The sequence below is a fragment of the Neophocaena asiaeorientalis genome, unplaced genomic scaffold (genome assembly GCF_003031525.2).
Source record: "Neophocaena asiaeorientalis asiaeorientalis breed wild unplaced genomic scaffold, Neophocaena_asiaeorientalis_V1.1 scaffold240, whole genome shotgun sequence".
NCBI lineage: Eukaryota > Metazoa > Chordata > Mammalia > Artiodactyla > Phocoenidae > Neophocaena > Neophocaena asiaeorientalis.
Window position 1 is genome coordinate 4,401,776 of NW_020185331.1, and position 27,840 is coordinate 4,429,615.

Consider the following 27,840-nt stretch of genomic DNA (forward strand, 5'->3'; position numbering starts at 1 on the left):
GTCCCCTGCATCGGCAGGCAGACTCTCAACCACTGCGCCACCAGGGAAGCCTCATGAAAACCATTTTTAAAGCTAGCTGGATGGTGTAGGTGTAAGGTTCCAATTATTTATTAAGCCCTTATTATCTGTATATTATGTAATGTGTTAGGAGGTAGAGGGAGCCACAAAGACTGCCCAATAAGCTTACAGTCTTATTGGGTAGTTGAGAGTAACATGCAAAACATTCATCTATTTAAGTGCCAAATTGTGTGGACCAAATAAAAATGTTAGGGCATTTCCAGTAAAATAAGGTGGAGTAGTTGTATGGTTTCTTAGAGAAGACAGTTGAAACATTTTAAGAATGGGTAGGACTCAAATCGATTAAATAATTGGTTTATAATTCTAGACTAGCATTAAGGACCCTTCTAGCATGGAAATTTCAAGACCAAATCACATGTTCATAAGACTGTGAAGAGACTTGCTTAACTAGGGCAGAAGAATGTACATTGAGGGAAGTAACTTGATATAATGTAGCAGAAATTCTGGATGGTCTTGAAAACCAGGCCTAGAACTTCATATTTAATTTCATAGAAACAAAGAGCCACTAAAAATTTTTGAGGAAAAAAGACCACCACGGCAGTAGTGGTGATTAAGAAAGATTAATCTGGGCTTCCCTGGTGGCACAGTGGTTAAGAATCTGCCTGCCAGTGCAGGGGACACGGGTTCGAGCCCTGGTCCGGGAAGATCCCACGTGCAGCGGAGCAACTAAGCCCGTGTGCCCCAACTACCGAGCCTGTGCTCTGGAGCCCGTGAGCCACAACTACTGAGCCCACATGCCACAACTACTGAAGCCTGTGCACCTAGAGCCTGTGTTCCGCAACAAGAGAAACCACTGCAATGAGAAGCCACTCGCCGTAACTAGAGACAGACTGCAGCAACGAAGACCCAACTCAGCCAAAAATAAATAAATTCATTAATTTTAAAAAATTGACTCTGAGGATTTAGGTCTGGGATAGAAAGAAAAGTTGAGAAGAAAAGAGCTAGCCTAGAATGGGTGAGAATGGTAAAGAGTGCTTTAAATTTGGATATGTTGGACTTCCCTGGTGGTCAGTGGTCCAGGGGGTGCAGGTTTGATCCCTGGTCTGGGAAGTTCTGCATGCCATGCGGTGCGGCCAAAAAAAAAAAAAAAACCCACAACAACAAAAAATAAATTTGGATATGTTGATTTTGAGACAGTTTAAGTTTTTTTTAAAAAATGTGATTCCTTTTTTTTTTTATTCACCCCCATGTTACTTCCGGAAACATTTTAGCCAAAATACATCCCTGAGATCTAATGCATGGGCTTTAGCAGTATTTCACTTTGACTTTTTCCTACCCAAATTTCTGTTACCATATCTGCATGTCTGCAGATGTTATAACTCTAATGCTTCCAGTTTGAAGTTAAATTCAAAGTTGTCAATGAGGCTTTTATTCTGCCCTTTAAAGTTCTAACCTAGTGAATGCTGAGTTAAGAGATAAACATTCAAGTTAATATAAAAGGTAACAAGTTATATAGTATCTTTTACAGAAATATTTTCATGTAATGCTAATATTTATACACTATTGTTAACTGCAGGACTTACAGACACATTCTGCAAATGATTTACTATAATGAAATGTTCCATCTGAGTGTTGTGAATGAGTTGTTCTGAGCAGTCAGGTTTTTCTAGTTGGCTCAGGGTTAAGAGGTAGAATATAACTTTTATTTTTATTGAAGGAATTTTTTCCCTCAATTTATTTTTCATTTATCTAACTTCTGTTTTTCCATTTCTTAACATATTTTCTTCTAGGTTTCATCTGTTTGGTTAATTTTTATTTTGACAGATTTACAGAAAAGTTGAAAGAATAGTACAAAAATCCCCTTATACTTTTTTTTTTGCAAAAATATTTATTTATTTGGCTGCATCGAGTCTTAGTTGTGGCATGTGGGCTCTTTGTTGACGCGTGCGGGCTTCTCTCTAGTTGTGGCATATGGGCTCAGTAGTTGTAGCACACAGGCTCTCTAGTTGTGGCATGAGGGCTCTGGAGCGCATGGGCTTAGTTGCCCTGCAGCATGTGGGATCTTAGTTCCTTGACCAGGGATTGAACCCATGTCCCCTGCATTGGAAGGCAGATTCTTAACCACTGGACCACCAGGGAATCCCTTTATACTCTTCACACAGATTCTCCATATGTTAACATGTTACCGTGTTTGCTTTATCTCTATCATACACACATATATATACTAACATCCATTTACTTATATTTTCTGAGTTCTTTGAAAGTTAGTTACGGACATATGTCCTTTTACCTCTAAATGTTTCTGTTGTATGTTTTCTGAAACCAAGGACAGTTCTTTTAAGTAACCACAGTACAAATGATACAAATGAACTTATTTAGAAAACAGAAATAGACTCACAGACATAGAAAAGAAACTTATGGTTACCAAAGCAGAAAGGTGTGGGGGGGTGCTGGGGGGGATAACTTTGGAATTTGGGATTAACACTACTACTTTATATAAAATAGATAAACAATAAGGACCTACTGTATAGCACAGGGAATTATATTGAATATCTTGTAATAACCTATAATGGAAAAGAATCTGAAAAAAGAGTAGATATAAATGTATCACTGAATCACTTTGCTGTACACCTGAAACATTGTAAATCAACTGCTTCAATTAAAAAAAAAATGACAGTACAAATTGTCAAAATCAGGAAGTTGAATGTCTAAACAAACTTTGGTACATCCATACAGTGATACTACTTGCCAATGAAAAGGAAAGAACTGCTGATATATGCAAGAACACAATGAACAAATGAATCTCACAAATGAATGTATTATGTTAGGTGTAAAAAGACTCAAAAAATTACATACTATATGATTCATTTTATGACATTTTAGAAAAGACAAAATTATTGAGACAAAAAATAAATCAGTGATCACTGGGGAAAGGGGGTTTGGGAGGTGATGGGACTGCTTTACATCTTGATTGTGGTGGTTAACACAGCTTTATGCTTTTGTCAAAACTCAGAACTATACAACAAAAAATAATAAATTTTTCCATATGTAAATTTTAAAAGCGGGGAAACAATCAGGAAATTAACATTGATACAATGTTATTAGTTCATCCATAGACTTGTTTCATATCTTTCCAATAATGTCCTTTATACAAACCTTATGTCATAATACCCACTCAGTAATATCCACTTAATAATTACCCATCAAGAACAGTTAAAGGGTGGGGAGGAGAAAAATTGTGGATATAGGCTAGATAGTTATTACTCATCCTGTTAGGCTCAGCTCACTTATTTTTCACTGTATAATTCAGTGCAGAGGAGTTTACCATCAATTTTGTTTCAGCCCCTCCCCCCCAATAACCTCAGATCACAAACTGCATTCAGTTACATCTCTTTAGTTTTCTTTAATCTGAAAGCAGTTCCTTATGACCTTGACATTTTTTTAAGTACAGACTAGTAATTTTATAGGATGTCCCTCAATTTGGGCTAGTCTGTTGTTTTCTCATGATCAGATTGAGGTTATGTGTTTTGAGCAGGATGACCTCAGAAGTAATAATATCAATAATATCAATGACCTCAGTATATCATATCAAGAGACATATAAGGTTAAGGTGGTATCTACCAGATCTCTCCACTGTGAGGCTACTGTTTTTTTCTTTTGTAATTATTAAGTATATTATGGAGAAATATTTTGAGATTATGTAACTCTCCTGTTATTTGTCACCCACTAATTTGTGTGGTAAGTCTTACTTGCATCTTTTAGTTACCCTTAAATAGAACTTACTGGACATAATGTAGCTTGATGACCCAGGACAGTTGTGAACATTGTTTATTGGGATGCATCATAGTTAAAAGATACAAGGAATAACTGTGCTACTGAGCTCTCCTGGGTGATGTTGGAGAGCACAGGCTTTGAGAGCCAGTTGAGGTGACTGTTAGGTATACACAGCTATTTCATCATTCCTGGCCACCCTCGACTGTAGAGCTATTACTTTCTTATCACTGGCTTTCTGGCTCTCCTCTTCACTATTAGTAGCGTACCTTACTCCTTGCTCCTGATATCATGACTGTTTAATGTCCCTGCTCCTATTTTATGCAAGAGGGTTGAATTTTTTGTATTGATTTGTTTCTCATGGTGGATGGTCCAGTAAAAGTAAAAAATGAGTAGAAAGAAGTTGGGAAAAAAGAGTAAAAAATGCTGGGTTAATCTATCAAAAAAGAACTAGTTATAACAATGTTTTTCTCTTTTTCCTTTTTGTTAATGTTGAGTTACTTTAAAAAAAAAACACAACACAATATATAATATATATATCCTTTGCCCTGATGGGGTGGAGAAGGGAAAGGAGCTCCTCTACAGCTCTATGTTCTGCTCTCAGGTAGTAATTATCCTTTAGCTCCCTTCATCTTTTAATACCTTAGACATTCTTATAATACCCACTCAATAGTTTACTATCTAAATCAGATAAAATAGAGGGTCAGAAGGAAAAAAATTATTGATGTGGGCTAGATAGCCACTACTCATCCTCTTAGGTTCAGATCACTGTTTTTCACTATGTAATTTAGTATAGAGAGTTTGCCGTCAATTTTGTTCCATCCAAAGCACCTGTAGAGTAAAAATGTGATTTATAATGTCTTCAGTATAAAAAACTTCCACCAAAGAGTAATTAGGCTTCCAACTTTATTATAATGGCATTTTAAAAAAACAATTAATTTTGAAATATAGGACCTTACATTTAATTAAACAGGTTTAGGTGATCTGAAATGGTATTTTATTTAAAGGAAGGTGTAGAACTTCATGGTCTGGGAAATAGTTACTTGCAAATTATAAGTTTAAAATTGAATACTGGCTTAATTGGTTACAGTTAAAATTGAATATTGGCTTAAGTTTTTATTATATAAGACATTTAATTTTAGCATTTAAAACATTTGATCTGTACTTTTTTTTTTTAAGAAAAGTTAAATATACAATTGATTTTATGGGTTTAATGTTGACCTTTCCCTTCCTTTGATTCTCTTATAATGGTGTATATTGCTAGTTTCCTTATCTGGAATGCTTTATTTTATTTTACTTTAGTTTATTTTTATTTTTAAATTTTTTTGGCCACACCACATGGCTTCCTAATTCCCCTACCGGGGATGGAACCTGGGCCCTCAGCAGTGAAAGCATGACTGACGTCCCAACCACTGGACCGCCAGGGAATTCCCTGGGATGCTTTATAGTCATTAACTCAACCATATCTCTCCTTCATTTTTTTGTAGATAGTCTACGTTCCTTTTTCCCCCAAAACAGAGAGAAAAAGCAGAATTCTAAAGTTATTGAGCCTCTATCCCTTGCTTGTAACATAGCATTTTTTCTTCTTCTTTGTCCCTAAAATTGACCTTTAAAGTGCTCATTACAAATGTAAAATTATCAAGTTAAACCTCATAAAAAATTTCTGCCCAAAAGGACCTTAATGTACTGGCCTGTCAAGGTGACACACAAGGCACACAGATGTTAGCCACAGAGGGCCTTTTGATACTATATGTATGCTATTTATCCTCTAATATCTTTCAAAATATAATATTTGATACAAAGCAAAAAAATCATAATACCTAAATTTAAAACACTGTTATGATCCTATATTCTAATAATGATTTCATACTTGGATGAAGTTTTTCAGATAAACTCATATGTTGGATATAATTTCTGGATCTAAAAGTAACTCCTCAGTTAGAATGTGATGAATATATGTAATGTAATGAGTAAATCAGCTGCAAATTCTAAAATGTTAACATTACACATGTAATTGTGGAAAATAGAGCCCAAATAATGTGTACTTGGATTTTCTGTATTTTATCTTGCAGAGAGTGATTTACATGTGTTACCAGATTTTTTAAAATTATTTTTTAATGTGATAAAATACACATAACATAAAATTTATCACCTTTAACATTTTAAAGTGTACAGTTCAGTGGTATTAAATACATTCATAATGTTGTGCAACCATCACCCCCATCCATCTCCATAACTCTTTTCATCTCGTAAAACTGCAACACTCTACCCATTAAACAATCACTCCCCATTCCTCCCTTTTCCCAGCCCCTGGTAACCAACAATACTTTATTTCTATGATTTTGACCACTCTAAGTGTCTTATATAAGTGGAATCATACTGCATTTATCTTTTTGTGACTGGCTTATTTCACTTAGCATAATGTCTTCAAGGTTCATCCATGTCGTGGTTTGTGTCAGAATATCCTTCCTTTTTAAGGCTGAAGATTATTCCATTGTATGTATATACCACATTTTGCCTATCCATTCATCCCTCAGTGTACACTTGGGTTGCTTACACGTTTTCGCTGTTTTGGATAATGCTGCTATGAACACAGACATAAAAATATCTCTTTGAGGGCTTCCCTGGTGGCACAGAGGTTGAGAGTCCGCCTGCCGATGCAGGGGACACGGGTTTGTGCCCCGGTCCGGGAAGATCCCACATGCCGCGGAGTGGCTAGGTCTGTGAGCCATGGCCGCTGAGCCTGCGCGTTTGGAGCCTGTGCTCCGCAACGAGAGAGGCCACAACAGTGAGAGGCCCGCGTATCGCAAAAAAAAAAAAAAATCTCTTTGAAACTCTGCTTTCAGTTTTTTTGAGTATGTACCCAGAATTGGAATTGTTGGATCATATAGTAATTCCTTTTTTTAAGTCTTTGAGGAACCATACTGTTTCCCATAGCTGATGTACCATTTTACATTCCCGCCAAAGGTGCACAAGGGTTACAATTTCTTAGCATCCTCATCAATGCCTGTTATTTTCTGTTTTTTGTTTTTGATAGTAGCCTACCTAATGAATGTGAAGTACCTTGTAGTTCTGCTGTTCATTTCTGAAATGATTAGTGATGTTGACCATCCTTTCATGTGCTTGGTGGTCATTTATATATCTTCTTGGATAAATGTCTATTCAAGTCCTTTGCCCATTTTTTAATCAGGTTCTGTTTTTTTGTTGCTGAGTTTTTACAACTTCTCTCTATATTCTGGATGTTAATCGTTTATCAGTAAATGATTTGCAAAATTTTTTCCCATTTTGTGGGTTGGCTTTTACTCTGTTGATATTTAGAACTCTGAACTCGCTTGCAGTTGAATTGTTTATTTCCCTCTTTTTAAGTATTTAAAAATCTCACTGATGTTTTAGGGCCTTCTAGCTGCTGTTTGAAGTGATAATGGCAAGAGTGGACTCTAATCTTAAACTACTGATAAATTTTATTGCTTTGAGCTAACTAAGCACTATGCTCTTTTTAATAAAGAAAAGAAAATCAAATCAGAGAAAAGAGGAAGAGAAATAACTAATTGTTTTTAGGATCCAGACACGAGAACTTGGACCAAACATTTAGTATGGTTTAAAACTAATTATTTAAAAGAGAAGGCAATAATCCTGGTTTAAGTTGTTATCAGCTAAGTATAGACTGGAGCTTTCTTGTGTCCAGTGCCAAAGAACAATAAACTAGACTTATAATGAATATGATCTGCTAGGCAGTGCTTAAATATAGATGAAATACTTTTCCACCTAGATCCCTACATATATTTATTTATATACATGGGCATATGTTTTCCTTTACATAAGTGTATGTCTGTATGTATATAAATCTTCAAATGAACAAATGCATAAATATACACAGTATTCTAGCTTACAGAATTAAAAATGTAATTCAGTTTACTCCCACAGAATAAGATTGAAGATAATGAGAACTGAATTAAAGCTTACTTTCTTTCACAGAATTCCTCAGAGAGAGAAGACTGTAATAATGGCGAACCCCCTAGGAAGATAATACCAGAGAAGAATTCACTTAGACAGGTATGAAATTCAGTCTTACTTAAAAAGCTACCAACAACAAAATAAAAGATAGGAAATCCTCAATTTGCCATTCCTTAAGTACTGGAGCTTAAATTAAGAGTACTCTGAAGTTGGTCTGGCTCTAGCCATCAATTTCAGTCAGTTACATTGTTTTCCCAATCATCTAAAAAATATCCTAGGTATACAAGTACAGGGCAGTCAATTGTTTATGTGTAGTGAAAACAAAATCAAAGAAAAAGTTTCTTGTTTAGGAAAAATAACCTGAAGTGCATCTTAAGTGCAGGTAGTAGAATAGTTCTCTTTAAACCTTACTTTTCTATTAAGATTTTTCATACATTAAAAAAAATAATAAAAGGGATCTACCTATGATGAAGTTACCTCCTCTTAGTCTAACCAATATTTGTTTGCTTTTTCTAGAAGTAAAGGCCGTTATTAATGACAACTTTAAAATAATTTTTACTCACCACGGTGCCCCCACTCCTCAAACTTTTTCTTTGAAAGTTCAATTCCATGGTGCTCTGTTTTTAAAAATTAAAATGTTCAAAAACATTTGGTCAAAATATTGGCTTTTCTCACTGCCTGTAGCAACCTCTAACATCTTCCATCCCTCACTGGCAACAAAAACAAGTTCTTACAGTATTGCCAGCAGTAGTAAAAATAATTTTATTTTACTTGCATTTATGGCATTATTCTAAGAAAAAGGAGAATAGATTAAATATTTGCTGAGCACCTACCATGAACCTGATACTTATTTTACTTCACTCTCACAATAACCCAGTAAAGTTGCTAGATATGATTTCCATTTTATAGATGAAGAAAATGGAGGCTGAGAGAGATTCGATGACTTGTTTATTTAGCAAGTCAGTGATTTGAAACCCAGATCTCAGTGTTGCCAAAGCATTTCTACTTCTGCCTTCTAACTCTATAGGTTGTAGACAGTGTTAATTTAGGGGAAAAGTAGTTGAAATTGTGACACTCATTTTTTATTTACTTTTTTATTTACTATATGTTAAAACATTTTTGGATGGGCAAAATTTCTTTTATAAAAATTGTGTGATAAGTAGAATTGAATCAGTTCAGGAAGCTTTGTTAAATAGCTAAAAGATCAGGGATTGATATTGTTCAGTTAGAGCTTTAACTATTTGGAGATAAACACCTGATCTATAAATCTAAATATATAGGACAAAATTGAATTAAGATAAATTTGGAGGTGGAAACACTCTGCCCCACTATACAGAAACAACTGTCAGAAAACAATGACATGACAAAAAGTTTTGGCAACTTTATTTAAGCTAACAAACGAATTTTCACTCTGCAAAGTTATAAATTAATTTTAATAGGCTGATCCAGATGGTCCATTTGGAAAATGGATAGGCTGATCTGTTGAAAATTAAACTAAATTTATCTCTCTCATACTTCAAACCGAAGCAAGAGAGAGAATCGTGCCTATTAAGTCCAGCACATACAGATGGACCAGCAGGTCACACATGGGACTAATCTGATTCATTTAAAAAATAAATGCATACATTATTGAATCATTTTATACTTGCAAGATCTGTTGTGTGCAGTATTTGAAATAATGTTTTTTTTCATTGCTTTTTTAGCAGGTTCTCTTTACCCCCTCTGCTTTAATATAACAACCGTTTTGGGGTTTGTTTTGTTTGTCCTCCTAGTGCTCCAAACTGATTTTTCTAATATCTGTCATTCAGTGTTGAGATCCAAGCTCTGGAGATTAATTAGGTCATGAGGCTTTTCCCCCTCCTTTCTTTGTAAAGGGTTTTATCTCCATTCTCTTTGTGAAGAGCATGAACTCAATGTTCTTGGAAAGAGAAATGGCCTTTAGAAATGGGGAAGTAGGAGATCCTCCTGGGGCACTCGGAGTCTTTTAGCTTCTGGGTGTTTTAACAGCCCCATGAATGCAGATTTGTAAATTTATTGCAGTGCCATCTGTTTTTTTGCTCGAACCAGATTACTGTTGGCTTGTGTCTGTCTATTGTGGTGGTCACTCCCTAGGAGCTTGCCCTCTCAGTCTTAGGGATAAGTGATGAATAGCAGGGGTCAATAGAAGCGGGTCACAGGGCAGCTGTCCAGGATTGCCCTGAACTTGATTACCCCACCGCCAAGTTTTTTAATGTAGGATGTAGTATATAAGCTGTCTAAACTCCCTCTTTTCGCTAATGCATATGACAATAATGAAGTGCCATTTGCTCCCCCCACCCCACCTTTAGTCAAGTTATTATAGATAAAAAGATGTCAAAGCTGCCTTTTACCTAGTGTTGATGTAAGTAGGATTTGCATCATGTGGGCCAGTCCCTTGAGATTCTTTTGCAGACTATTTCTAATGGGGTTCCAGGAACTCTTTCACCACTGATTTTAAAATGCTAAGTTATGTTCTAATAAATTTAATGTTGTTTTAAACTAATTTTAGAGTATATATATATTATTCTAAAGTATAGTTTTACCATTGTTGATAGCATATGACCACTGCCTGTTAAAACTTGGAGTTATTTAACTACTGGAGGAGCTGAAAGAAGTATTACCATTACAGTTCTTACAGACATTAAAAGGGTAAAAGGGAATATTACAAATAACTTTAAGCCAAAAATTTGGCTTCTTCCATGATATGGACGAATTCCTTGAAAAACACAACTTACTGAAACCAAAACAAGGTGAAACAAAATTTGAATAGCCATATGTCTATTAAAAAAATTGAATTATCAAAAGGCCCATATGGTTTCCTGGTGAACTCTATCAAACGTTTAAGGAATAAATAACACCAAAATAGAAAATAGAGAAGGAAAGAACACTCCCTGACTTGTATTATGAGGTTACCATAACCATAATTCCAAAACTTGACAAAGACCTTAGCAGAAAAAGAAACTATTGAAGGAGAAAGTCACGAGACATTACTCCCTGTGTCACCAAGTCATTTTGTATACCTGCTTTTCCATTTCATTTCCAACATCAGAAGGCAGTAGAGTTCAGGGCAGGGGAAAGAAATGCAATGTATTCTTTAAATTTTCTAAGCTTTTGAATAATCTTCTGACATCTTGGCATTAAGTGTAAACATTTATTTAAAGGACGTACAAAGTAGCTACAATTTTCTTTTTACTTTTATTCCTAGAATGTGAAGCCAAGAAAACCATAGCAAATGTGTTCATAGCTTTTATTCATATCTGCAAACAAGGGCAAAGGCCTGGGAGGATACATGAAAGTACTCATTACTTTTTGAAAACATAACCTTACAACATGCAACTCCTTCTTTGCTTCACGTTGGTGCTAATAGGATCTGTCAACCCTGCCTTTCTCTGTAATTGAGTAAATTGTGACCTCTGTCTAATCCTTCTCCCATCCCCCATTCCCTTTGTGTATGTGTCCACTTACCATCCTGAGAACGTGGGTAATGATAAATAAAGCATTGAGTAGTGCTCTCTCAACTCTTTGAAAGCAGCATGATGCCAGCCCTCTAGTTATATTTCTTTAAGTGTTTACGTTTTTCTGTATTCTTTCTCTTGTGTAGCTGGAACCCTGGGGATGCAAAGCCATGAGAGAGGCCAAGAAGCTAACAAAGTAGCTGTCTCCCTTGTTAGCTTGTTCCTTTATTCTTTAAAAACAAGATAAAAACCATCTGGCTCAGGGCATTACATTTTCCTCCCCCATGCACCTCTATAGATGGAGACTACACCTGCAGTGAGGGTTTACATTGATTAGGGAGGGAGCAGTAATTCAAGCTTCCATCCTCTTCAAGGATACTTTGCAGTCTTTAAAGGTGCTGACCCACTGAGTTAAACTGTCAAGGGAGGATAAAAAAGTATCTTCATCCCAGGAGGTAACAGCTGCTAGGTTTTCAACACCTTGCATGCTGCTGGAAAAATGTCACAATTGTCAGCTGAAAGAAAAATGACTCTGTTGTCATCTTCTGTTAATGACTGGGCCTTATAAAAGGCACTACATAAGCCTTTTAGAAGGAATAAGTAGCTGTTTTCCTTTCCTACCACCTTCCCCCACCTCTCCCCCAAATTCCTATGTTGTTCTAAACATTACCTTGGAGTAGATGCACAAAAAACAGCGGTGAAGAACTTAAAAGTTAAAACAACCCAGCGTAAGCATGGAGGTCTGATTGGCATAGCTCCTTTATACAGCTGGCTGAGTAGGAGGAACAACCACGTCACTGACACAGAAAATGACATTATCGTGTGTATTAACAAAACAACAACAACAAAAAGTCATTCATAAGCCAGTGAACTGAGAGAAAACATACTGTATTTCTGCTCTTTGGAGGACAATTTGTTTTCAAGCAGCATCCAGTTGGGTAAATACCACGACATTTCTTTTTTCAAGAGAGCCACTTCTTTTCTTCCTTTAAAAAAAAAAAAGGGAGAGAAACTCACTGAATTTTACTTCCTTTGATAGCTCTGTAATGTTTGTATATAATGGCATTCCCTTCTTTCTAATTTGATTGATGAGGGGGAAAGGTTTAATGAAGTCCCTGATATCAGGCAGACAGGTTTTTTTCCTATTTGTTTTAGGTTAGTCATTTTAATTGTATTGAGTAATTAGAAGGTACACACAGCCAAGGGAGCTTTGTTCTGATAATTGCTCAAGAAAATCCGTTCCCTATCTGCCTTTGCTTTGTGTTAAGACATTTCTCCCCCTAGTGGCAATAGTAAGCACTTTGTCTTGGCAGTAGGCAAGGTGTAATTGCAATATGACAAACTATGCTTCAGGGACTATCTTGTAAATACTTTAGTTTGGGGTTTGGCATTATTTCATTATATATGTGTGTTTTTTCCCCCTAATAAACTTCCTACCTCTTTTTTTTTTTCCTGAAGTGCTTTGGGCTTTGGATGGAAAAAAATTGCCTGAAATGTTTATTAAAAAACAAACAAACCGTAGTGCATTGTGGATAATGTTTTGCAGCTTGACTTAATTTTAGTCATCTGTTTTAATTACCTATTTATAAAAATGCTTTTGCATTTGTAGACATTATTTAATACTTTGGAAGAAGCACCTCATTTGAAATAAATAAATAAATTGTACTTATTTTAAATAGTCCATAAAAAAGACCTTGAAGTTAATTAATGTAGGTCCCTTAAGTAAGACAAAAATGATCTTTCCAAGTCTGATGAAGTGATTTGTTTATTTAACTTCCCATTTTGGCTGAATCCTTCAGAGTCTAATAACTTTTTTTAAAAAAATGGTTTTTGCAATTTGTGTCTAGCTACAAAAACCCTTCTTCAAAAACAAGCAATCTAATAACGAGCTTTCTTTAAATTACTTTGAGGAAGGAAGACTGTATAGGGGGTTGGTGTTTTGTTTTATTTTTATTTCAGTGTAGTCATTCTTTGATAAATTGTGTAATCGCTGACTTAGTAGAAAAAATATTATTGAACTCCTGGGTTGTAATGACCATAAAAAGTGTATTTTCATATAGAGACTTGAGATATTGTGAATAAATTATAAAGGAAACAGCTTATATGTTGGTTGAAGTGCATATGGGCCTAATTTATTTTGTGTTCAGTGCTTAATCTGGATGTACCGTTAAAAAGGTGGGAGGGGCTGTTGTATCCAGTTGTGTGAATCCTTAAAAAATCTGCCCTAAGAGCAACATGGAATGAGATCAGATACAACTTTGCATCTACTGAATGAGATTTGGTAGCATCATTGTGGCATTTTTTAAAGCCCAGTTCCACCTTCCCTAGATGTCACTTTTTAGTTTGCTTTTTCTATCCCACATTCCTACTGGGGACTTGATTTGATGTTTTTATTTTATATATATATATAATGAAGGTCCCTGTGTACCCCCCCCACCCCCTAATTACTAACCATTTTCATTATAACTGTATCTTGTTTTGCTATACGGCTGCTGAACAGATTTCTTAAGCAGCTTTTTGCAAGGTTAAAAGAATGCAGCCTGGTAACAAGTTTGTGTCATTTTAAATATATACCTTCTAGTAAATAAGGAGAAGTCTGGCAATCAATCCCTTTTAGTGTGTTATATGTTTCACCTGACAACTAAACCTTCTATTGATTAGCCATTACTTTGTTAGATAATCCTATGTCATTGAATCCATTGTAAAAAATTAAACTCTTTAAAATGTTTTACCCTAGCAGCAGTGTGAAAATTGAAAACTTGTTCAAAATTACAGCCTGCTTTCACAAAGAAGGTAGTTTTCAGCAAGGCATCTTATTGGTTTATGCTTATGTGCTTTATATGCAATATAAAAACATATTAAAGTACTCTAACACAAAACTCTCTGTCTCTGGTTTAGCAATGAAGCTACCTTTTCAGATGTTGCCTGGGTACAGAACCTATCTTGCCTGTGGCTCTTATACTCACTAGTTTATTTAGCTGGAAGGAGTCTTATAATAGTAAAATACTGAATGTAAAATATTTGATTCTTTAGAAAGCTTTTTTATTTCAGAGTGGTCTAAGGACTGTGATCAGTTTTGGTTTCCTAATCTAGGTGACTTCCTTTGGGGAAAAAGAAGATCATATACCCATTTTACAGATGGAATGTCTAGAAAATAAAAACCTATATATATCCTTACTCTAGAAACTCCCGCAGGTTCCCTAATGTTCCCCTGAGTGTGTTATACTCATTTCTGAGGGGAAAAGGAATTTTGGAGGAAAAATTAGTTTTCTACCTGCCATGACTGTTTTATTCAGAAAAATAAAATAACATTTTTATTAATTAACTGGACAGACCTCTAATACTTTATCCCCTAAATATTAACTGCAGACTTTTATATTTTCATTGAAATAAAGTTTTCATGCAGTAAATTATATAGATATTAATTGCATAATCAATAAATTTTTGATGTCTTTACAATTGTGTAACCACCACTCCAATCAAGCTATAGGACATTTTCATTACCCAAGAAAGTTCCCTTGTTCTCCTTCCCAGTTTCCCCACCCACAATGAATCAAACATTGATCAGCTTCCTGTCATAGATTAGTTTCGCCTTTCTTGAATTTTATGTAATAGAATCATCCATGTTGGGGGTCTCACCGTCACTCAGCATAATGCTTATGAGGTTCATCTATACTTCTGTGTTTATCAGTGGTTTATTCTCTTTTATTGTACAGTAAATTCCATTGAATAAATATACTACAGTTTGTTTTCCATTCTTTTGATGGACACTTGAGCTATTTCCGTTTTTATAAATGAAGTTGCTATGAATGCTCTAAGCTTTTTTGGTGAGCATGTGTTAAATACTTTTTCATGTGCTTTTTGACTATTCACATATTTTCTTTTGTGAAGTATCTGTTTTTTTGCCATTAAAAAATTGCATTGTCTTCTTTATTATTGAGTTCTAGATAGTCCTCTGTCAGATATGTGTTCTCACAGTCTATATCTTGCCTGTTTATTCATGGTGTGTTTTGATGAAAAGTTTCTAATTTTTGAATGAAGTCCAGTCAATCAACCCTTACCCCATGATTATGAAGATATTCTAGGTTTTGTTCTAGTGATAGAAGCTTTATAAGTTTTAGCTTTTACCTTGAAGTCTGATCCATTTCAAATTAATTCTTAAGTGTACTGTGAAGTAGAGTTTGGGCTCATTATTTTCCCCATGCTTTTTTTTGACTGAAAATTTTTAAGATAGTTTATTTATTTTTTCCTGCAGTTTATTGTTAACATTTTATTGTGCTTATTTTCTGATTGTTTGGTTGGCTAGTATTTGTTTGCTCATTTATTATTTATATTTTTCATTGAAGTATAGTTGATGTATCATATGTTACAGGGGTACAGTATAGTGATTCACAGTTTTTAAAGGTTATACTACATTTATAGTTATTTTAAAATATTGGCTATCTTCTCTGTGTTGTACAACCCCCATACTTTTTTATTCAGTTGTTTTGGAACCATCGTTGAAAAGGCTTTCCTTTCCTCCATTGAATTACATGGGTGCCTTTGTCAAAAATCAGTTGGCTGTACAAGTGTAGTCTATTTCTGAACCTCCTGGAAAAGAGGCTGCTTGCTGCTGTATGCAGAGCAAAGGGTAACAGTGTCTGAGGCACTGACCAACTCCTACTTCATGTCCCTGCATGACACAGAAGATGAGCTCAAAGTCCTCTATTTTTTTTAGAGGTGTCTATCCTTGCACCAAATATTACACTGTCTTGATTGTTGTAATTTTAATAATTCTTGAAATCAGGTAATGTGAGTCCTCCACATTTTAATTTTTAATATTGTTCTGGCTATTCTAGGTACTTTTACACTTCTATGTAAATTTTAGAATCAAGTTAGAATTTCTATTAGAAAGAAGTCTGTGGGGTGTTGATTTGGATTTTTTTTGAAACTATATATTCATTTGAGTAGAATTAACCTCTCAATAATGTTGAGTCGGGCTTCCCTGGTGGCGCAGTGGTTGAGAGTCTGCCTGCCGGTGCAGGGGACACGGGTTCGTGCCCCGGTCCGGGAAGATCCCACATGCCGCGGAGTGGCTGGGCCCGTGAGCCATGGACGCTGAGCCTGTGCGTCCAGAGCCTGTTGCTCCGCAACAGGAGAGGCCACAACAGTGAGAGGCCCGCATATCGCAAAAAAAAAAAAAATAATAATAATATTGAGTCTTCCAGTGTGCAGACGGGGTCTGTATCTCCATTTGTCTTTTTAAATTTTTCTAAGCAATGTTTTTTAGTTTTCAGTGTACATTTCTTACACATAGTTTGTTAGATTTATTCCTAAGTATTTAATGTTTGTCAATGCTATTGTAAACCTTTCTCATTCTCTGTTGCTATATTATATAAATGCAATTGGTGTTTGACTGTTGACCTTGTTTACTATCATTTGTGAATAAAGAGAATTTTATTTTTTCTTTTCCAACCTATTTGCCTTTTGTTCTTTTTCTTGCTTTATTTGAATGGCTAAGGCCTCCCTATAATGTTAAATAAATGTGGTAAGAGGACATCTTCGCCTTGTTCCCAGTTGAGAGGGAGTATTACGTCTTTTGCCACTAAATATGATGTTAGTTGAAATTTTTTAGATGCCCTTTATGGGACTGAAGAAGTTCCCTTTTATTCCTACCTTTCTGAGGTCTTTTTTTTTTTTAAATCATGAATGGGTGTTTAATTTTGTCAAATTCACCTCCCCATTCTATTAATATGGAGAATTACATTAATTGACTTTATTAAGAAGTTTTGTGTCTGTGTTCATGAGGGGTATTGGTCTGTAGTTTTTTTTCAAATGTCTTTGTCATGTTTTGGTGTCAGGGTTATGCTGGCCTTATAAAATGAGTTGGGAAGTCTTTCCTTCCTCCTCCATTTTCTAAAAGTGTTTGTATATGATCCTGATGTTCTTCTTCCTTAATATTTAATAGAATTCACCAGTGAAACTGTCTGGGCCAGAAGTTTTCTTTGTGCGAAGATTTTTTTAAAATTTATGTGGAGTGGTTTTTAATAATTTCGACTTCTTTAATAGATATAGAGCCGTCTAGATTTTCTATTTCTTATTGTGTCAGTTTTGGTAATTTGTGTCTTTCAAGAAATGTGTCTTATTTTATTCAACAGATTGTGAACTATTAATATATTTTATTTTATTTTAATACTCTTCCATTTTGGGCCAGTGAGAGCCCATTTAGGCTGGCACCTATGCTCCTCTGATGTATGTCCAACATTCCTTGAGTGTTTCCAGGTTCATCTTGTATTTACCCTGTCCAATCCTGGAATCAACCATTTCTCCAGGGAACTATGGTTCCTTTTAGTGAAGAATGATATTTAGAAGCCAAGATTTAAGCATTAACTTTTATTTTACATCTATATTATATGTTTTGAAAACTATGAGTTCACACTGATACCTCCAGTTCCAGTACAGTGACACAGAGTTTGTTGTAGATTTCTCCCTCTACATATTTGTAATTCTCTTTTCTAATGGTAAGAAACCTGGTTTGAGTTTTTTCCTTTTAGCACTTAAAAAAATCATGTTCCCCAGGGAATTCCGTGGTGGTGCAGTGGTTAGGACTTGGCACTTTCACTGCCAAGGGCCCAGTTCAGTCCCTGGTCGGAGAACTAAGATCCCACAAGCTGCGAGGTGCAGCCAAAAAAAAAAAAATAGTGTTCCCTTGTCTTCTAACCTTCATTGTTTATGGTGAAAAACCTGCCATTATTTATATTGTTACTCCCATGTATGCAGCATCCCTTTTTTCTTTGGCTGCATTTAAAGTTTTGTCTTGGTTATTGGTTTTCAGCAGTTTTGACTGTGTTGGGCCTAGGTCTTGTTTTCTGATTTTGGGTTTTTTTGTATTAATCTTCTGGGGTTTGCTTATTTTAGATCAGTAAGCCCATGGTTTTCACCAGATTTTAGAAATATTTGGTCACTATTTTTATAACTTTTTGTGCCTCATTCTTGCCTCTCTTCTGGGTCTCCAATTACACAATGTTAGAGCATTGAAAATTGTCCCACAGGTGGCTGAGACTCTGTTCTTTTTTCTTTTACTCTTTCTATTCTTCAGATTATTTCAGTTGAATCTGTCTCTGAAGTTCATTGGCCTTTTCTTCTGGCATCTCCAACCTGCTTTTAAGTCCATCTCGTAAATTTTTAATTTCTAGAATTTGTTTGGTTCATTTTAGTTTTTTATTTTAAGGGTGAAATTTTCCATCTGTTTACTCATTGTGATTGTATCTTTCTTTAAGTTGTTGAACATATTTGTCATAGCTTCTGTAGAGCCTTTATGTACTGATTCCCATAACTAGATCATCTTGGGGTCATTTTCTATTGATTTCTTTTTCTCTTTACTATGGGTCCCATTTATTTTCTTCTCACGTCTAGTGTTTTTGATTGTATAGTGAACATTATAAACAATACATTGTGGAGACTGGTTTCTTTTATCTTCCTTTGATTATCTTACTGGCTGACCACTGTGACTTCATACAGTCTTGGTTTATGTTTGTTAGGGCAGGTGTGTTTTGGTTTTGACCTTAGTCCTGAGGCACATCCCTTAGTCCTGAAGACTTACTCTTTAGTCTAAATGCAGAGTCTTTCTAAGTTTTCAATGGAAAGTTTGAGACACTTATTAAGCCCCTCTAGTTTAGTAGGAATCAAATTCAAAACCTGTCTCCCCTCATGGGCCGTAGCTGGAGTCTCTGCTCAGATCTTTCAGTCTTCTAACTTTTACTTTCCATTGGAATATTTGGAGTCTCCCATTTATGTAAGTAGTTTGAGGGTTAGCCATGGATTTGAGGGAAATTTATATGCATGTTTTGATGCTTCATCCCTGCCCTGTCTCTTTCTATTTTTCTTCTCAATTTCTAGCCACTATAGCTGCCCTGAACTCCATCTTCTGACATCTCAAGCTGGTAGGCTGTGGCTTTCTAACTGAATTTTAGTCACCCTGCACCAAATAGCCTAGTGAGTACCCTCAGGGAAAAAGCACGTAAACATGGATCTTACCCAGTGTGATTCTCCTTTTTCAAAGTCAGTCCAAATCTCCCGCCAATTTCTGCCTACTTTGGGTCAACCTCTAGTGCCTTTGTTATTTTAAAATATTTTTTCCATAGTTTGTAATTGTTATCTGAGAAGGGGTTAATCTAATACAAACATCTCTGCCATTATTGGAACCAGAACTCTTTGACTTAAAGTTTTATTTTATTTAGTATATATCAATTGCTTCATAAATGTCTTAAAAACACATTAAGTTTCATTTTTTAAAAATTGTGTTGTCAGAGGCTTCCCTGGTGGCGCAGTGGTTGAGAGTCCGCCTGCCAATGCAGGGGACGCGGGTTAGTGCCCCGGGCCGGGAAGATCCCATGTGCCATGGAGCGGCTAGGCCTGTGAGCTGTGGCCGCTGAGCCTGCGCGTCCGGAGCCTGTGCTCTGCAATGGGAGAGGCCACAGCAGTGAGGGGCCCATGTACTGCAAAAAAAAAAAAAAAAAATTGTGTTGTCAGATGACATAAATCACAGCAAGATCCTTTTTGACCCACCTCCTAGAGAAATGGAAATAAAAACAAAAATAAACAAATGGGACCTAATGAAACTTAAAAGCTTGTGCACAGCAAAGGAAACCATAAACAAGATGAAAAGACAACCCTCAGAATGGAAGAAAATATTTGCAAATGAAGCAACTGACAAAGGATTAATCTCCAGAATTTATAAGCAGCACATGCAGCTCAATATCAAAAAAAAACAAACACCCCAATCCAAAAATGGGCAGAAGACCTAAAGAGACATTTCTCCAAAGAAGATACGCGGATTGCCAACAAACACATGAAAGGATGCTCAACATCACTAATCATTAGAGAAATGCAAATGAGAACTACAATGAGGTGTCACCTCACACCAGTCAGAGTGGCCATCATCAAAAAATCTACAAACAATAAATTCTGGAGAGGGTGTGGAGAAAAGGAAACCCTCTTGCACTGTTGGGGGGAATATAAATTGATAGAGCCACTCTGGAGAACAGTATGGAGGTTCCTTAAAAACTAAAAATACAACTATCATATGACCCAGCAATCCCACTACTGGGCATATACCCAGAGAAAACCATAATTCAAAAAGAGTCATGTACCACAATGTTCATTGCAGCACTATTTACAACAGCCAGGACGTGGAAGCAACCTAAGTGTCCATCAACAGATGAATGGATAAAGAAAATGTGACACATATATACAGTGGAATATTACTCAGCCATAAAAAGAAATGAAATTGAGTTATTTGTAGTGAGGTGGATGGACCTAGAGTCTGTCATACAGAGTGAAATAAGTCAGAAAGAGAAAAACAAATACTGTATGCTAACACATATATATGGAATCTTAAAAAAAAAAAAGGTTCTGAAGAACCTGGGGTCAGGACAGGAATAAGACGCAGGCGTAGAGAATGGACTTGAGGACATGAAGGGGGGAAGGGTAAGCTGGAACGAAGTGAGAGAGTGGCATGGACTTATATATACTACCAAATGTAAAATAGATAGCTAGTGGGAAACAGCTGCATAGCACAGGGAGATCAGCTCGGTGCTTTGTGACCACCTAGAGGGGTGGGATAGGGAGGGTGGGAGGGAGTCACAAGAGGGAGGAGATATAGGGATATATGTATATGTATAGCTGATTCACTTCATTATAAAACAGAAACTAACACACCATTGTAAAGCAATTATACTCCAGTAAAGATGTTAAAAAAAAAATTGTGTTGTCGGGACTTCCCTGGTGGTCCCATGGTAGAGAATCTGCCTTCCAATGCAGGGGATGCGGGTTTGATCCCTGGTCCAGGAACTAAGATCCCACATGCCGCGGGGCAACTAAGCCTGCACGCCACCACTACTGAGCTCGCGCGCCTCAGCTAGAGCCCGTGTGCCGTAAACTACAGAGCCCACGCACTCTGGAACCCGTGTGCCACAACTACAGAGCCCACTTGCCCTGGAGCCTGCGTGCCACAGCTAGAGAAGAAATAAAACCCACACGCCACAACTAGAGAGAAGCCCACAGGCCGCAGTGAAGAGCCTGTGTGCCACAACGAAAGATCCCACATGCCTCAACGAAGATCCTGTGTGCCACAACTAAGACCCAACACAGCCAAAAATAAATTAAATAAATCTTTTTTTTTTAATTGTGTTGTCTGTACATGAATAGTGTTTGTGGTATTAGCAGTTGCAAAAGAAGTACTGAACCTGAGTCCAGAATGTATTAGTACATGTCCCAGTAGTGCCTGTACACTAATGTCAAATGGTCGTTTATTCTTTTAAAATACGTGTTTGAAATAATTTCAACTTAAACAATATAAGAATAAAACAAATGAATAAATTTTTAAAAGTTTAACTTGTTTAAATGGAAAACCAAATTTATAATGTTATTTTTCCCTATTTTCTTAAATTTTATTCTTGTCTATTTACTCTTTTCCAAAGAATGATAATTGACCAAAATGAATTATTTAAAATATCTATGCATCCATTGCTAATATAAATAAATACATAAATGAATAAGTAAACAGACGGGAAGAACTATAGCGCTTCCTTAAGAAGAATTCCGATTAATAGATGTAGATGGAAAGAGAAATTTAAGTCACCATTAGAACACCACAGTAAAAATGACAACAGGCAAGATCCACCAGTATGCTACAATTAGCAGGCAAAAGTTGAAGCAGAAGCAAAATATTTGCATAGTCTTCAAGTATTTCCCACAATATATTTAGTAATTTCTAAAGGAAAAATAATAAGCTTATAATAGAGAATCTTGGCAGACACAACCTTAGGCAAGTGGTCAAGGTTAATATCACCAGAAACACTCAGCAACATACCTCTTGACTTGATGCATTGAGAAGGGCATATCACCTCTGTTGTATCCTTCCCAATAATGTATAACCTCAATCTGATCATGAGAAAACATGAGACAAACCCAAACAAAGGGACATTCTGTAGATTAATCAGTACTCTTCAGAAGTGTCAGAATCGTGAAAGACAAGCAAAGACTGAGGAATTGTCACAGGTTAGAGGAAACTAAGGATACACAGCAACTAAATGCAATGTGGGATCTTGGATTAGATCCTGAACAGAGAAAGGATGTTAGTGGAAAAACTGGTGAAACTCAAATAAGTTCTTAACTTTATATTGTACCAAAGTTAATTCCTTAGTTTTGATAAATGTTCTGTGGTTGTGTAAGACATCAACATAAAGGGAAGCTGGGGGATTTCCCTGGTGGTCCAGTGGTTAAGAGTCCAGCTTCCAATGCAGGGGACGCGGGCTCGATCCCTGGTGGGGGAACTAAGATCCCACATGCTGCAGGGCAACTAAGCCCATGCACTGCAACTATTGAGCAAGCCCACGTCCTGTAACTAGAGAGCCCACGCGCTGCAACTACAGAGCCCGTATGCCACAACTAGAGAGGAGCCCGTGCACCACAACTAGAGAGGAGCCTGTGCACTGCAACGAAAGATCCCATGTGCCACAGCTAAGACCCGATGCAGACAAAAATAATAAATAAATAAATATTTTTAAAAACATAAAGGAAAGCTGGGGAAGGGTATACAGGAACTCATATCTATTTTTGCAACTATTCTGTAAATCTAGAATTTTAAAAACTTGATTCTTTCCTATTATTGGTTATAAGAGATCGCCCACGTCTTAAGATTTTTCTCTTTAATTTCAACACACATATTTATAAAAATAGTTCTCAAAGAGTGTTCTTAGACCAGCATCATTAACATCAGCTGGGGACTTGTTAAAAATGCAGATTCTCAGAAGCTCTGGGGATGGGACCCAGCGATCTGTGTTTTAACAAGCCCAGATGATTCTGACATGCACTATTGTTTGAGAGCTGTTACATGTACTATCAGTAAAAACTTAAGACTAAAAGGAAACATTTTAATTAATATATTGGCAAGTTTGATTACAATAAAGTATAACCAGTGTTTTTTTTAAATTGTGGTAAAATACATGTAACATAACATTTACCATCTTAACTATTCTTAAACATACAGTTCATGATATTAAATACATTCACATTGTTGTGTAATAGTCACCACCATTCATCCGCATAACTCTTTTTTAAAAATTTTTAAAAATTTTATTTTTGGCTGCATTGGGTCTTTGTTGCTGCGCGCGGGCTTTTCTCTAGTTGCGGCGAGCCGGGGCTACTCTGTTGCGGTGCGTGGGCTTCTCATTGCCGTGGCTTCTCTTGTTGCCAAGCACAGGCTCTAGGCACGTGGGCTTCAGTAGTTGTGGCTCACGGGCTCTAGAGCGCAGGCTCAGTAGTTGTGGCACACTGGCTTAGTTGCTCCACGGCATGTGGGATCTTCCCGGACCAGGGCTCGAACCCATGTCCCCTACATTGGCAGGCGGATTCTTAACCACTGCGCCACCAGGGAAGTTCTATCCACATAACTCTTAACGTCTTGTAAAACTGAAACTCTGTACTCATTAAACAGTAACTCCCTATTCCCCACTTCTCCCAGCCCCTGGCAGCCACCATTCTATTTTATGTTTTGACTATCTAAGTGGAATCATACAGTGTTTGTCTTTTTGTGACTGGCTTATTTCACATAGCATACTGTCCTTAGGTTTCATCCATGTTGCAGTATATGTTAGAACTTCTTTCCTTTTTAAGGCTGGATACCATTCTACTGTATGTATATACCACATTCAGATGAATGCTTATCCATTCATCTGTCAGTAGACACTTGGGTTGCTTCCACATTTTAGCTATTGTGGATAATGCTGCTATGAACATGGATGTACAAGTATCTCATCAAGACTCTGTTTTCAGTTCTTTTGGGTATATACCCAGAATTGGAATTGCTGGATCATATGGTAATTCTATTTTTAATTTTTTTGAGGAACCGCCACTATACTGTTTTCCACAATGGCTGTACCATTTTACATTCCCACTAACAGTGCACAAGGGTTCAAATTTCTCCACAGTTTCACCAACACTTGTTTTCTGGTTTTGTTTTGTTTTTTTAGTAGTAACCATCCTAATGGGTGTAAGGTGGTATCTTATGTAGTTTTGATTTGCATTCCTCTCATGATTAGTCATGTTGAGCATCTTTTCATGTGCTTTTTAGCCATTTGCATATCTTCTTGGATAACCTCTGTTCACGTCCTTTGCCCATTTTTGAATAACTGACACCCCTACCTTTCGTATATACAGTAAAGTCACTGCTGCTTACATACTTGTTCATGGGCACATCAGTGGCACTTTTGGGCTCTCACTTTCTTTACTTCTCCCTGTCTACCTTGTCCCGCAGCTCCCATAAATCTGGTATTTACACATAGGATCTATTTGTGTGCTGATTTTGAGAAATAAGGCAGAATTTGAAAACTACACGACAGTATTTCAGTATTTAAACCTATTTCCAAAAAATTCTCTTTACAGACCTACAACAGCTGTGCCAGACTCTGCTTAAATCAAGAGACAGTATGTCTAGCAAGCACTGCTATGAAGACTGAAAATTGTGTGGCCAAAGTGAGTAATATTACACATCAATATGTATTATACCACATGATAATAATGGTTTATCTATAGACATCTTTACTCAGTATTGCTATTAAAGACTATTATAGGATTTTAAAATATTTATTTATTTCATTTTTATTTATTTGGCTGCGCTGGGTCTTAGTTGCAGCATATGGGATCTTTGTTTTGTTTTTTGTTTGTTTGTTTGTTTTTTTGCTGTACAAAGGCCTCTCACTGTTGTGGCCTCTCCCGTTGGTGGAGCACAGGCTCCGGACGCACAGGCTTAGCGGCCATGGCTCACGGGCCTAGCGGCTCCACAGCATGTGGGATCTTCCTGGACCGGGGCACGAACCCGTGTCCCCTGCATCGGCAGGCAGACTCAACCACTGCGCCACCAGGGAAGCCCCATACAAGCTTTTTATCTTTAGTTGGGCATGCAGGATTTAGTCCCCTAACCAGGGATTGAACCCAGGCCCCCTGCATTGGGAGCACAGAGTCTTAACGGCTGGACCACCAGGGAAGTTCCTATTATAGGATTTTTAAAAAGAATGTAGGAGGCATCATTTTATCCAAAGCAGATTGCAAGTTGGAGTTTCTTTCTCATCAGTTGCAGCAGAATTTTTTGATTATGTGTTCTGGTCACACTTTAGTCTAATTCACATTTGTTGCTTGACACTAATTATGGATTATTACAGATAAGATTTGTGTGGGACTTCCCTGGCCGTCCAGTGGTTAAGACTCCTTGCTTCCACTGCAGGGGACACGGGTTCGATCCCCGGTTGGGGAACTAAAGATCCTGTGTGGCATGGCCCAAAAAAAAAGATTTGTATAAAAAAATATACAGTTATTCTCATAAGTTTGGTGGTGGTTTTAAAATGTAATAAGTATAGAGTACACCATTGTAGGATTGAGAAATATGCTATAGAAAATCCAATTATTATATCACTATTATTATTTATTGAGCAGCTATTGATAAAAATACCGCTTTTGGTGATCTTGATCTAACTGGACAAGTATGTTTAATCATGCATATGGAGCTTCTTGTTTCTTATGTATAAATGTGTGCCATATCTATAGCCTAAATACAAAAATAATCTTATGTATTAGAGATCTTACAATCTAATAATTGTATCAACTATGCCTCACGTTTTCTATCTCTAATTACTCAGGAACTTTGACTGAAATTTAGATTTCAGCCGTTTAAATTATTCCAGGAGTAAGCAAAAGTACAGTACGGGCTCTGTTTCTAGACTTCTACTCTGCATATCTGCAAAATTACTGCCTTTTATAGTTATTCAGGGATTTGTCACTTTTACAACATTCCCAACTTTAACTAGTTTAATCTATTGTCTAATCTAGTGTTTAATCTATACACTCAGGGTCTCTGTTACTGTTATTATTAGAGCCAGGTCGGTATCATGTGTTTTCAAAAATCAAGGAACAGCAATTTTTTTTTTTTTTTTGCGGTACGCGGGCCTCTCACTGTTGTGGCCTCTCCTGTTGCGGAGCACAGGCTCCGGACGCGCAGGCTCAGCGGCCATGGCTCATGGGCCCAGCCGCTCCGCGGCATGTGGGATCTTCCTGGACCGGAGCATGAACCTGTGTCCCCTGCATCGGCAGGCGGACTCTCAACCACTGCGCCACCAGGGGAGCCCCAGCAGCAATATTTTTTATTTTGTTTTATTTCTTAAAACATGAAGTAGTTTCAGTTGATAAAGGACATACTTTATCAACTGAAAATATATCATACAAAATAGAACCATTGGAAATGATCCATATAAGAAATGTCGGAATTCATTAAAAGTTATAGTGAAAAAAGGTAGAGTTAATCAGTTCAGTTCTTAAATTAGAATGTCTTAATAATTTACTGCAAAATATGAATATTATAAATTAACGTGTATTTATTTTTCAGTCATACAGTCACAACTAGCCAAGTGCTGATTGACCCTATTTTTTATCTAGCATTTGTACATTGAGGAGACCAATAATTTGGGCCTTTGAAAATAATCTTTTTCCTTTTTGGCCATGCTGTTCTCAGTTTCATCACAAGTGGGTGACTTCTGGCTAAACAAGGTAAAATCTTAGCATGAGCACCGATCCAAGGACAGGGTGACGATTTTAATGAGTTACATTGAGAGCTGGCCAAGTGAGCATCTGTTCCTTTTGTTTCTCAATACTTTGTAAGCCAGGATCTCTAAGCTACATGGCTATGTTGGTGTATGTCTGTATGATGGTTTTATTTTTTCCTCTCCTACCTTCTACTTTAGCGGTGCATGGTTAGAAATCTTGTGGCATCTGGCACAATGGTATAATTTCTTCTATGCTCTTGAGTGAGGAAATAAATTTGCTCATTGCTGCTGTTTCCGTTGCTCTCAAATGGTGACCCTCTCATCCCATTCTTGCTTATTTTAGCATTATTCTGCCACCTATATCCTTTCATCATCTCCTTAAACACCCTAATTTAATAATGATTTCTATCATTTCCTAGTTTAGGAACCCACCTAACTTTCTGATTCCTTTTATTGGCCCATCTTCATCTTCTGGTTCATTGCTTCAGATCTGAGCCAAATAATCAGTTGGTCAATGGCAAATAAAAACATGTAGCTGAAAATTCTCTTTCTTGCAACAGTCTCCAGTGAAGTGCCAATAACATAGGAATAGGAAGAATTTTCCCTTTTTTATTTACATATGTTATGTGTATCTCATGATTCTGTGCTGCTTCTACTGGCCTCATTTACTGCTTGCCCTTTGAAAAGTAATGACTTGCCATTATTTTTGTAGGTCTGTAAGCTTGTCCCTATTTCATGCTCTTCACCTTTAGCCCTTAACTGGATAGTTTCACCTGCTATACTTGATATGGCTGCATTGGTTTTTAACTTGGTACAAGTATGTGTTGTTGATTCAGATTGTGCTCCAAAGTGGCCTTGAATGTCCACCTCCATGGGGAGCCGCTATAATATGGTGATATCAACCATTTTGGTCCTCTAGTTCAAAACAACTAATTCTGATAGGTGTGACTTTGGTTTGGGTGGAGATGGTAATTAAAGTCTAAGACCTTATTATTGAAAACTGTTTATATAAGACATTAATACCAGTTAGTCCCTTTAAAAACAACAAT

General features: G+C 36.7%; 1 protein-coding gene across 8 annotated transcripts in view; it reads left to right on the plus strand.

Annotated features, from left to right (window-relative positions):
• Positions 1-27,840, plus strand: part of BTRC (beta-transducin repeat containing E3 ubiquitin protein ligase) — a 179,474-nt gene that overhangs the window by 87,281 nt on the left and 64,353 nt on the right. For 6 of the 8 annotated variants that reach the window (XR_003001800.1, XR_003001799.1, XM_024734940.1 and 3 more), the window contains 2 exons: positions 7,765-7,842; positions 24,642-24,731. Coding sequence is in view for 6 of the 8 variants with exons in the window: in XM_024734940.1 (XP_024590708.1) it covers positions 7,765-7,842; positions 24,642-24,731 (168 nt within the window). In the remaining 2 variants the exon portion in view is untranslated. The remainder of the gene's footprint in view (positions 1-7,764; positions 7,843-24,641; positions 24,732-27,840) is intronic. The other 2 variants (XM_024734942.1, XM_024734946.1) reach the window with 1 other exon arrangement.